This window comes from Mus caroli, chromosome 10, assembly GCF_900094665.2.
Source record: "Mus caroli chromosome 10, CAROLI_EIJ_v1.1, whole genome shotgun sequence".
NCBI classification, from domain to species: domain Eukaryota; kingdom Metazoa; phylum Chordata; class Mammalia; order Rodentia; family Muridae; genus Mus; species Mus caroli.
In genome coordinates, this window is record NC_034579.1 from 26575409 (window position 1) to 26587916 (window position 12508).

General features: G+C 39.5%; 1 protein-coding gene across 3 annotated transcripts in view; it reads right to left on the reverse strand.

The window, feature by feature from the left end:
- The window catches only part of Ncoa7 (nuclear receptor coactivator 7), a 148880-nt gene that overhangs the window by 118828 nt on the left and 17544 nt on the right, over window positions 1-12508 (reverse strand). For all 3 annotated transcript variants that reach the window (XM_021174075.2, XM_021174073.2, XM_029482549.1), the window contains exon 2: window positions 2334-2454. In XM_021174075.2, coding sequence (XP_021029734.1) covers window positions 2334-2392 — 59 coding nt within the window. In that variant the 5' untranslated portion in view covers window positions 2393-2454. The remainder of the gene's footprint in view (window positions 1-2333; window positions 2455-12508) is intronic.

Below are 12508 nucleotides of genomic sequence, written 5' to 3' on the forward strand. Positions count from 1 at the left end.
CTCATACAAAATTCAGCTCAAAATGTAATAAACCCTTAAATATAAAACAAAATATTATCTAAAAACCTTTAGAAAATAAAGCAGAAAAGAATGTCTTTAGAATCTAGGACAGGGACAGAAATGTCACCCTTGACACATAAAGCACAACTTACAAAAGCAGAAGCTGATAAACTGAACCAGAACAAAATTTAAAACTTTTGCTCTACTAAAAGGAAAACAAAACAAAACAAAACAAAAAACAAACAGAAAAGCAAACCCAAACTACTAGCTGTAACAGAAAATTTTCAAATTGTCCATCCCATAAAAGACTATATGTAAAATGTGTAACCAGCCCCCAAATTCAACAGTAAAAAACAGGAGATCCAATTAAAAAATGGGAAAAAAGCCATGCAGATAAACTTCACTGAAGATCTAGAGGTGGCAGTGTACTTACGAACAGTGACTTGTAATGTATACATAATGTTCATAGGTATTAATTAAAACTGCAGTGACCTCTTACTGCATACTCATTGAAATGGTTAAAGTCAGTGCTGACTCCATCAAATGCTGGTGACAGTGCAAACAGAACCACTCATACATGATTGGTGGGAATGTCATGTGATACAACCATTCATTCTGGAAAGACTGGCAATTTCTTATAAGGTAAAATGTTAATGTATTATTGACCCAAGAATTGAGTATTTAACCTAGAGAAATGAAAAATTGTGTTCACACAAAATTTGCAGACTGGTGGTAATAAGAAGTTTTGTTTATGAACAGCCCAAACCGGGGGGCGGGGGGGGGGTGTTCTTCAATGGAAAAACAACTAAAAAGTTAACATCTGTCCATCAATGGAACAAAATCATTTAACACAAAGGAATAAAATATTGGTAACCAATACATGCAACAATTTGGATAGATCACAGAGGGGAAAATAAATCTAATTACCAACGGTTATATGGTAGATGATTTCATTTATAGTATAGTCTTGGATTGAGAAATTGAGTCTAAGAACCCACTAAATAGTTAAAAAGGTGTCAGGGAGAGTGGGGGAAATGAACACAGTTACAATAGTTACTAGTTAACACCAGTAGAGGTTAACTGTGATACTCTACTGGCCAAGTAAATATACTCACAAGCTATGTAACTAAATATGCACATGCATGTAACTAAATATACAACATACACACACACACACGAGTCGGCATCCCACATCAATGTCAGTTTCCTAGATATGAAACATGTAAGGGGGGAAGTGACTGAAAGATACAGGATTTCTCTACTATTACAAACATCTATAAGGCAATAGCCAGTTATGTCAAAACCAAGAGTTAAGACAGTCCTTACCCTGAACGTACTATTTTTCTAATGGCTCATCTATCACATGGTTGATTTCTTCCTTCCCCTATTTTGTTGTTATAGTCGTAAGAGCAGGAAATACTCTGCTACAGTAAATACTTCAATTCTTCCTTTGCTAAGTGCCCAATTTGTGATTTATTATTCTGAATGGGGCGTCCTTTGGAGACAGCCTGTGTTTGAAAACTGACTCTGGAGCTGCATGAAGTAGATGAAACATTTTCTGAGTCTTATATGCCTTGTTTGTAAAATGAAGATAAAACAACCTATGTCCAGGGCTTATATTGAGGTTGTACAGCTAGAGCACTCATGCATTGTAAGGCTTCAATCTATTATTTTTATCCCATTAAAAGTCTAAAACACAACTTAATTTCTGGATAAATATATTGACCAAATAATCCTTTGGTTTTAGTTCCAAGGCTTATATTTCAGTAAACAGGAAGTGCATGTTTCCAAGCATAGACTGAGGGTTGGGGATTGAGCAAGGCTAAATTCAGCTCTTAGGTATACTAAGCCTATAATAATGATTACTTGAAACGTAGGATGGCTCTGAGGCCAACAGCATTATTGATCATTTAATTATGAGCAGTGGCAGCCAAACAGTTTGAGCCTGTGACAAGCCAAAGATGCAGACTCTAGTGAAATTGTCTTATCTAGTCCATCTATAAAACACATGCTTCTTAGCAATGATTCTCTATAAAGATTTTACATTAGTGCTCAGCCAATTGAGTTCCTGACCAGCAGGAGCTAAGAACCTAGAGTTAAAACAAAAGTCCAAGCATCCTGCAAGTCAGCACCAGCCTGCTATATACTCTGAGAGGTTGTAGTCCCAGAGAACCATCAAAAGTAGAAAGGGGTCATTTACAAAGGTCAAAGTGGAGGATACTGAACAATCACAAGGAACACAAAGGGCCAAGTAGTTCTCCAGGTCGGAGTCTTCTTATTTGCTAGTGTTTTAAAGCACTGCACTGATATAATATTGGAAAATAAATGCTTACCTAGCAAAATAACTCTGTTTCCGTTCCTTCTGTTCCTTCTTCTCTTCCTTAGTATCCATAATATACAGCTAAAAGTGAAAAAGTATTTGGAAACGTCCTCTTTAATCAGTGAGTCATATCCCTGTAATTAAAAAAATAAAGCAACTATCAGTTGAGACGTTTATAATGGCTGATAATATGCAGAATAAAGCAGAGTGACATGGTTCAAAACAAATGGAGGATAAACTTTAACCAGGAAACAGTCACATGAGTAAAGTACAAAATGCAAATGGGTTGGGAGTCAGGCAAACCACAACACTACAATTAGAATGCTAAGCCACAAAGCAGACTAGGATGGGAAACGAAGCCAGAATGCTTTCTTCATAATTAACAGTAATATCAAAACAAACATTTTACTGACTAGAAGACTGTGCTAGTGCTACGGATTCTGCTTTTATAAATTTATTTTTAAAATATCATACACACAAACTCCACTTCCCCAAAATTCACTGTAAATACTTCTCATGGGTAGTATGAAGATGGCTTACTAGGGTGTTTTATAGAAAGATGCTTTGTTCAAAAGTAAAAATGACTTTGGCATTCTCTTCTACCTTCAGTAACTTACATCCGACTTGAGCAACTGTGGAAACGAAAGCCCAGAGCAAACTACTCTGAAAGCTGTGCCTTTCGGCACTTGCTCTAGCCAGATACCCTCAACTACCCATGTCGTGGTGGCTTAAACCAATAACAAAAGCTTGTTTATGGAGCAATCTTCCCTAAATACCACTTTCATCATGCTAGGCCTCTGCTCAAAACTCTCCAAGTCCACCAGCTTGCGCAAGTTCAGTTACTGACATTGCTTTTGCATTCACACAATACTGAGTATGCTCATTGATCAAATTAAAATGTCAAGAAAGCAAAGTACATTTACAAAACAGACTGGTCTCTGTCTTTATTTTAATTCAGTACAGTTCCATACACAACATACATTAAAGGAAAGGCACTATTATTTTGGAGTCCAAGCTAAATGAGGCGTTAGATTTGCTCTAATGGGATCCGCTGTCATATGTGAGGCAGACACAGAACTGCAACATTATGAGAATCTATGGTTTCAGAAGGGACATGTCCACAGAAGATTACAGAAAGAACACTCAAAATTAGCATTCTAAAATGTACATAGCTCAAAATGTGTCCGGTTGGACTTGATAAAAACGCAATTTTTGTCAATTAAAAGCCTTAAGGTTTTAAAATTACTTTTAATCACATGTATGTGTCTCTGTGTGAATACATACACATAAGTGCAGATATAGAGGCCAGAGACCTCAGATCCCCTGAAGCTGGAATTAGAGGCAGTTGTGAGCTGCCTTCTGTGCATGCTGAGAATCAAACTCAGTTTTTTTCAAGAATAGTATATGCTCATAACTGCTTAATCATCATCTCTGTGACACCCCCCCCAAAAAAAAACAGTCAACATTAAAAAACAAACAAACTATTCTGCCCTACTTAGCCATCTGACACCTTCATTTCACACACTAAGGATGTGGGTATTACTGCAGGCTTCCCAAGACAGCTACAGGAAAGTGGTTCTGCTTGAACCCAAGCAAGAGAACAGAAGAGCTGCCTGCTGCCCAGCGCCAAGTGTGCAACACAGCAGTGTGGGGCTAAAGAGAAAGGTGGGGGGGGGGGATGGGGGAGGACACAAGTCATGGAACAAAGATCTTGTTTGTCATGCTAAAGACCCAACCACCATCCCTGCTAGTCATCCTGCACTTCCTACTCTTTGAAGCTGTTGCAAGCCAGCTCTAAGTGAACCCAAAGGACTGTATTTGCAGCAGCTATGCCATGAGCAAATACTCCAATTGCTACTCATGAGAACCCTGATTCTCATCCATGATGTGAATGAAAGGAAGTCATAGGTTTGATTCTTTCTCTGGTCAATGTGGCAGAATCATGATCTGACAGTGACCTCAATGAAGACAGTAGAGTTGTCAGAATTTAGTGTTAAATTTGGTTAAAGGCTGAAAGCTAAGCAACAGCACTTAGTACAGAAAGGGGAATGAATCTGAGGAACACTTAAGAGACAGGCAAATTGAGATATGGCAGATTATTCAATAGAGATAGCGCAGGAGAGGGAGGAATGGAGGCCGCCATGTTTCTGCTTCTGGGACCAGGTGGACTGTGACAATAGAGCTACCATTCTGTGTACAGGGAGAGGGCACCCTATGTGGGAGGTGGTGTGTGAGAAGATTCACGTATGGCTTCTAAGAGCCTGTGGGTGGTCAACTGGAGACATTTTCTAGTCTTTTGGTGCACTTGGTTACAATGAAGGCACAGGAGGAGAGTAAAAGCTAGAGGGAAAAGATTAAGAAATTTGCAGCATGTGGTTATCATTAAGACAAACAAAAAGGAAAGAAAAAAAAAACCAATACTATGAGATCACCCTGGAAGCTTGGCACAAGCTATGACATCAAAAAAATAAAAATACAAAATTAATCCCATGGGGGAAACAAACAAGGAGCAAATTGCCAATGGATCCTAGCAACTTTGAGCTGTCAAAAGCTAACCCTCAGGATCTAACACAGAAACAGTAACATAACAAAGCATACAGGGTAGTTAGGACTGTGATACATAAAGAGAGATGAGGGGCCCCAAGATGGAGGAATATGTAATCAGTAGGATAGGAGTGGGAAAAGGAACCAATCTTCCTGTCATCTACCAAGTCATTTATTGCAGCCTATTATCTTCATTGTTAATCCTCAGAACCACTTCACTCAGAAATCTTGTCTTTAAATGGGTTGGGGATGTGGGGCAGCTGAGATATCAACTAATTTCCCTCACTCAAGAGAATTAAAGTGATTTAGATCCAGCTTTGTACTCTCCGGTGTCTTGTAATAAACTTTGGAGTCAAAAGTAATGGAAGATGAGCCAAAAAATGTAACTTGGGATCTACAATGGCCGATGTTTCAAACAGATACCATGCAGGCAAGACAAGCGTAGCTGGCGTTATCAGCTAGAACTGGGTACAAAGAGCAGTGGGCATGGAGGCCAAACTGCAGTGAGCTGAGGTACTTCATGCTCAACTAAGAACCTGGGTGATCTAAGAGAAAGGAGAAAGGCAGCGGTGAACCTCCAGCTCCAGTCAGCTCTGTCCCACAGTACAGTTTGAATCTGGGCTCTTTCTCAACTCTACCCTTTTCTTCATACCTTTCCTGGGCTTGAGATTACCTTGTTTCTCCAGACCAGATCTAGCACAGGCCTTTCTTGTGTGCCCTTTTCTCTCCTCTTCAGGAATGCAAGTCACTTGCTATCTTCTACCTCAGGGCATTGCATCATATGTGTGATAAATCTCTTCCCTTAGCTCCCACAGCTTAAACCAGTGCTTTCAGGCCAAACACCACCTTGGCTGCCACTGTCTTTGACTTTTCTTAAGTATATGGTATTATAATTGGTATCAATTCAGACAAAAGTTATTTAGCAAGAGGTCACATTAATCCCGACTTGCTGTTAAGAGCTCAACACAGGGTAAACTTTAAATGTGTTTGATAATATATATATATATTACATATAATATATAACAAATATATAAATATTGTATACATTGTATATAATAAAATATTAAAAATTTTGATGGTGATATAGCTTCCTTCAGAGTCTTGAATTGATTCAAATCCTCGGCTCTCCATCCTGCCTGGGCCAGATGGCCTATTTTAAAGTTCTCTTCCACAAGGCACCAATATGTTATGATTTCTGCTTATTAGATTTCGTCTCATGAATAAATATGAAGCCATGACAATGTAATTGGAAAATTTTTTATATTAAAAGCTGAGCCAGATGCTAATACTTTGACTCCAGAAGAAAAATATTGATAAAAATAGGCAAGAGAGGGACAAGGAAACAATCCGAGAACTGGCATCTATTTTTCTGGTTACAACTATAATTAAGTCCAAGTCCGACCCTTCCAGACTCCCAATATTCTATTAGATAAATTAAAATATGCTAATTTTGTTTGGTTTTCAGTCTTTAAATTTTAACATGATTCTTAAAACAGGACAGATGTACTCATTTCATCTGGAAACACAGCACCAGATAAAACAGGCAGAGGTCCACGCTGGATGCTGGGAAGGGACCCTTAGGGAACACCACATGGCACCCTTCACGCTCCAGTGAGGAAGCAGAGCCCCTAACTCAGTCTCTAATAGGAATGGCATTTTCCGGGTAAGTGCTTATAATGGGCTTCTTAAAAGCCCTTCATTCATTTAATGTTGACTTTCCTCACATCGATACACTCAGGACAAGAGTCTCCTGCAATTATGGTCTATTGCAGACCTAAAAGTGTTTTCCGAGGGAGCATGCAAGATAAATCACTCTTCTAAATGTTTCTTTCTTTTTTTTTTTTTTCCTTCAATTTTAAACCAGAATGGCCAATATCAACCTAAATTCAGTTCATTTTTCAATGAAACCCCTCCGTTCCTTAAAGCTACGACCCAGACAAGATGTTTTTTTTTTAAATTCTGCGTACAGTGTCCTCTGTGTGAGTCTATAGTATCACCAACATATTCAAGGACAGAGCTAGTGGGGACTCCCTATTGTATTAAACCAGTGTGGACTACACTGTGCTACAAGGCTTCTGGGTCCACATGTGATACACTGTTATCCTTGAGCAGGCACGTATAACCAGGGAGGGCCAGTTCTCAAAGCCATTGACTCTTTTCCCAAGGACATGGTTCCTAATACACAGCTGAAATAATGACAGGCACACGCGCTGGGGGCTTAGTGACACCAATCTGGCCCCTGCAGAACAGACCAAAATGTACCTTTTATGGAGACACTTTCTTCCAGAAAATTACACATAGCAAAACAACAGGTGTTCCTTCTCTTGCAAAGCCACATTTAAACAATGGAAGGCTATTCAAAATTCACTATTAACCCAGGTTAGAAATTTGAATGTTTTTCTTAACAAAAAGAAAAACAGGAAGAAAGACAGAACCAAATCCAAACGTGTGCCACAAACCTGCAAGAAAGCTGAGACAATGTCCAAATAAACAAATATGTAATTACACACAAAGAGCAACAACCACAAAGCAGAGATGAGATGGTCAGAAAGAGCCAAAGGTTATGCCTGAGGCAAATGAATGTACAAGAAAAGGTTAAAAATCTGTTGAGGGCGTTGTCCCTAGGGAAATGCACCTAAGTGCTTTAACTGCAAAGCAAGAGAGGGATCAATTCTTGTTCACTTTCTCTCCCTTGGAAGCATGAATTAAACAAGAGAGTTTCAGTGTATACTTACTGCATAGTGAGGAAATCCCACCCAAACCACAACATACTATAAATGAAGAACTCTAATTTGAACTGGTTATTTTACAAGTTCTAAGAAGGGGAAATTCATACAAGATCTCTCCAAGACAAAAACCAGGAGTCAGGAGGGATCAACTATGTAAGAAATGGCTATAAACCAGGAAATGGGAAAGGGTTTAATTTCAACTAAAGTTAGAAAGAGAGTTATGTAAACTATGCACTAAAGAGCGTTGCAAAGATCTCAAGGACAATGTAAGAGATGATTCCCAAATAGGAACCAGTGACCCCTGAGATTCAGCATGTCCTCAAAAAAACCACTCACTCAGCAGAAACAGAGGGGATTCCTGTGGAAACATCTACTGTGCACCAAATATCCTATAGGGGTGGGCAGAGGGAAGGCAGCCCTTCAGCAGCCTGGAAGCTCAGGAAGGGCTGGAGGTAGTGGCTCATCAAGCATTGAAGATGAAAAATGTATGCTCTGATGCTGGCAGAAACAAAGGCAAGCACAGCACAGAGGAGGCCAATGACTGCCAGGAAGAGGGAGGGTGTCAAGGGCAGTCATAGGTGATGTCACTGCTGGGTTATGAAGGAGGTGCAGGAGTCAGCAGGGGAATGCACAGAAAGTTGGCTGGAACGAGGATGCAGAAGTGGATGTCTGAGAACAAGCAGGGCTTGGAGAACCCTGAGCCATCTGCTATTGCTGGGGTGCAGTGTTAGGAGATGGTGCTTAGGGATATTAGTATAGCCAACCGCATTGACCTCATTTTCCTATGATTAATGAAAACCCTATCTTAGAGAAATTAGGGATACAAGTGGCATAGTTCAAGATAATACAGACTGTTTGCAGAAAGCCCATGCATCAACTAAAATAGAGATAAACTATTTTATTTCCACAAAAATCGGAAACATGATAAGGTTTTCCACTCTCTCCATAACTATTTAATAGAGAACTTGCAGTCATAGTTAGAAAAATAAGACAGCTGATAAAGATCAAGGGGTTATAAATAGAGATGGGAGAAGTAAAAGTATATTTATTTGTAGATGATGTGATAGTATTTATAAGTGACCCTAAAAATTCTACCAGAGAACTTCTACAGCTGATAAACACTTTCAGAAAAGTAGCAAGAAAAAAAGACAAACAGAGAAAGAAATTAGGGAAACAACACATTTCACAATAGCCTCAAATAATATAAACTATCTTAGGGTGACTCTAACCAAGTAAATGAAAGACTTGTACAATAACAATTTCAAGCCACTGAGAAAGAAATTGAAGATATCACAAGATGGAAAGATTTGCCATGCTCATGTACAAGTAGGATTAATATAGTAAAAATGGTCATTCTACCAAAAGCTATCTGTAGTTCATATGCAACTCCCATCAAAATTCCAACACAAATCTCCACAGAACCTGGGAAGGTAATTTTCAGGTTCATATGGGAGCACACACACACACACACACACACACACACACACGCACACACACACACACACAGAATAGCTAAAACATTCCTGGAAAACTAAAGAAAAGATGGAGGCATCACCATCCTTGATCTCAAATTGTACTCCAAGCCTTAGTAGCAGTAGTAGCAGTAGTAATAAAGCATGATTTTGCCACAAAAACAGACACATAGATCAATGGAATCAAATTGAATACCCAGATATAAGTCCATAACCTATGTATATCTTATTTTTGATTAAGAAGCCAGAACTACAGATTAGAAAATATTGTATTAAAATGGAAAACAGAAGAATATAAATAAATACATACTTACCATCCTGCACAGGACTCAAATGGGTCAAAGACCTCAACATAAGGCCAAATACATTGAATCTGATAGAAGGAAAAGTCTTGAACAAGTTGGCACAAAAAAGACATGTTGAACAGAACACCAATACTATAGGTACTAAGAACAACAGTTAATAAATGAAACCTCATGAAACTGAAGAACTTCTGTAAGGCAAAGAACATTGTCATTTGGCCAAAGCAGCAGACTACAAAATGGCAAAAGATTTTACTAACTGTACTTCTGATAGAGGGCTAATATCTAAAATATATAAAGAATCCAGAAAACTAAACATTGAGAAAAAAACCCAATTGAGATAGAGATATGAACAGATATTTCTCAAGAGAAAACACAAATAGCTGAGTAAAACTTTTTAAAATTGTTCAAAGTCCTTAGTCATGAAGAAAATGCAAATTACAACGACTTTGAGATCTCATCTTACACCAACCAAAATGGCCCATATCAATAAAAGAAGTGACGGCTCATGCTGGTAAGGATGTAGAGGAAGGGAAACACTCACTCACCCACTGTTGGAGTGCAAACTTGTACAGCCATTATGGAAACCAGTGTGGTGGTTCCTCAGAAAGATGAATCGATTTACCTCAAGATTTAGTATATCCCTCTTGAGCACACACCAAAAAGACACTTCATCTTACTATAGGAAAACTTGTTCTACCATGTTCAGTTTTGCTCTAGTCATAACAGACAGAAATTGTAATCAACCTAGATGTCAATGAGCAGATGAACAAGTAAAGATGTGGTACATTTATACGGTGGAGTATTAAAAAAATCAAATCATGAAATTTGCAGGTAAATGGGAAGAATGAAAAAACAAAATCATCCTGAATGAGGTTAATCAGACCTAGAAAGACAAAGATGGCTTGTATTCTCTAGAGAGACTTTTGAGCAATGGAAGCAACGCCTGTCAGTAAAATGCTATCTGCCTGTTAGCTTAGGCAGGAAATAGGGAGGTGATTTCTGGAATAGAGTCAGGTACAGGAAAGATTCACCCTGAACTCCAGGGAAGACAGTCACATGAATCTGAAGGCGAGGTAAGCATCCCTGTGGCACTCAGAATAAATGGGATAATTGAGTTGTGAGCTATCAGAAATAAGTCAAAGCTATTATTGGCCTAGGCATTTATTCATATGTAAGAAGTCTTAGAGTCATCATTCTGGGAACTGGGGTGCCCATGGAAAAGCCCATGGTTACAGTATTCTCTTTGTGTGGATGTTAACTGGTAAGTCATTGAGAATCAAGTTACAGTCCATAAAACACCAGAGGTAGAAAGTAAGAGACTAGGAGGAAGGGAGAGAACTCCACAGGAAGGAGAAATAGAATAGCTATGGATGAGAGATGAGCATATCAGAATGAAAGAACCAAACAGGGAGGGAAGAGGGGAGGAAGGGAAAAAATGCAGGGAGAAAGATAAAAATTAGGGTTATCTGGGGAGCCATATGGAAACCTAATACAGTAAAAGCTTCATTAAATGTATACATATACGAAAGGAATCTAAATAAAATTGCCCCATTAAGAAGTAGAAAGACCCCAAATTGGCTATTAAATAAAGCTGCCAGTACCAGAAGCAGGTTACAGCTAATTGAGCTTTTGTACAAGGGGCTCCCATGGGAATGCCCCCAAACAACCCAGGTGGCTCTCCTGGGTTGGCCCAGTAAGACAGTAAAGCCCTAGAGCTGAGGAGCATCAGACAACTTACTGAACATGAAGTCAAGCTAGTGCCTACATAGAGCTTTCATCCCTATTGACTAGTATTCAGGGCACTAGAAGGTACTCAACAAACTACCAAAGGGGAAAGATAAACACCAACAAGCCCTTTGTTATAAAAGAATGACCTGACTATAAGACAGGCTGGTATCACAGTGGCACAGAGCTTGTGGAAGTAACCACCCAATACCTGATTTGAGTTAAAGTCCGCTCCACAAGATGGAACCCATAGCCAATGCTGCTTTGGTGACAGAGAACCTGAGCCTATAGAGAAAAAACAAATACTACTGTTCTGCTAAAGGATCACAGCATAAAACGACTAATAAAAACATTCTGTAATACTCATGTCTTGATCAACCATCATCAAAGAAGCTTCCTCCTGCAGCAGATGGGAAAAAAATAGAGATCCACAGTCAGTCAGCATGCAGAATGAGAGACCATGGAACGTTCAGTCCTAAAAGAGATGTCTTCCATCAAATCCCTCCCCTCAGGGATCATGGGTCTGTGCAAGAAGAGGCAGAAAGAGTGTAAGAGTCAATGAGACGGAGGGCAGCAAAAGAAATCAAGGTCTTCTAAGCACATCAGGGCTGGACCACATAAAAACTCAGAGATTGGCAGCATGTACACGGCCTGCAGGGGTCTGCATCAAATGGGGTCCTGAACTAAAAGGAGAAATGGACACAAGCCCCCATCTCTAATCTAGATGCTACCTTCAATTGAAAGCCACTTGCAAATGAAAGTATTTTTTTCTTCAAGGAAGTCTCACCGGGTAAACAAATTACTCTTAAGGGTAGGCCCTATGCCCTGCAGTAGATTGCCAAAGAACAAAATTAGATCAAGTGTCTTTGGAGGGTCTTTGTCTCCTAATGTGAAATTGAGGTGGGTTTTGCTTGTTTGGTTTATGTTTTGGGTTTTTACAGGACTCTGGAGATATCACATGTGTCTGTCTCTACATCTGTTGGCATTTTTGGTGCTTTTTCTTTGGTTCTTTTTCTTATGAGGGGGGGAAGAGGAGGAGGAGGAGAAAGAAGAAGAAAAGGAAGAAGAGGAGGAGAAGACAGAGCAGGAGGAGGAGGAAGAGGAGGAGGAGGAGGAAGAGGAAGAGGAAGAGGCTAGACCACATGGATCTGCATATTTCCAGAAGGTCTTTGAGGCAGGATGCTTCCTTAAACTGTTGTTTGTTCATGTGTGTTTGTTTGGAGTGTTATGCACACTGCATATGGCTCTTCCTGTATGTAAATACTGTTAGCAAGTCTCCAGGAAGCAGCAGAGCTCACACAGCCTGCCTTGTCCACCTTGGGTAATGATGAGAGCTGCTGTTGACCTGCAGGCTGCTCAGCTTGGCTCTGGAAAGCAAAGTGGAAGTAGGAGTGAGCTCAGCACGTGGTTCCA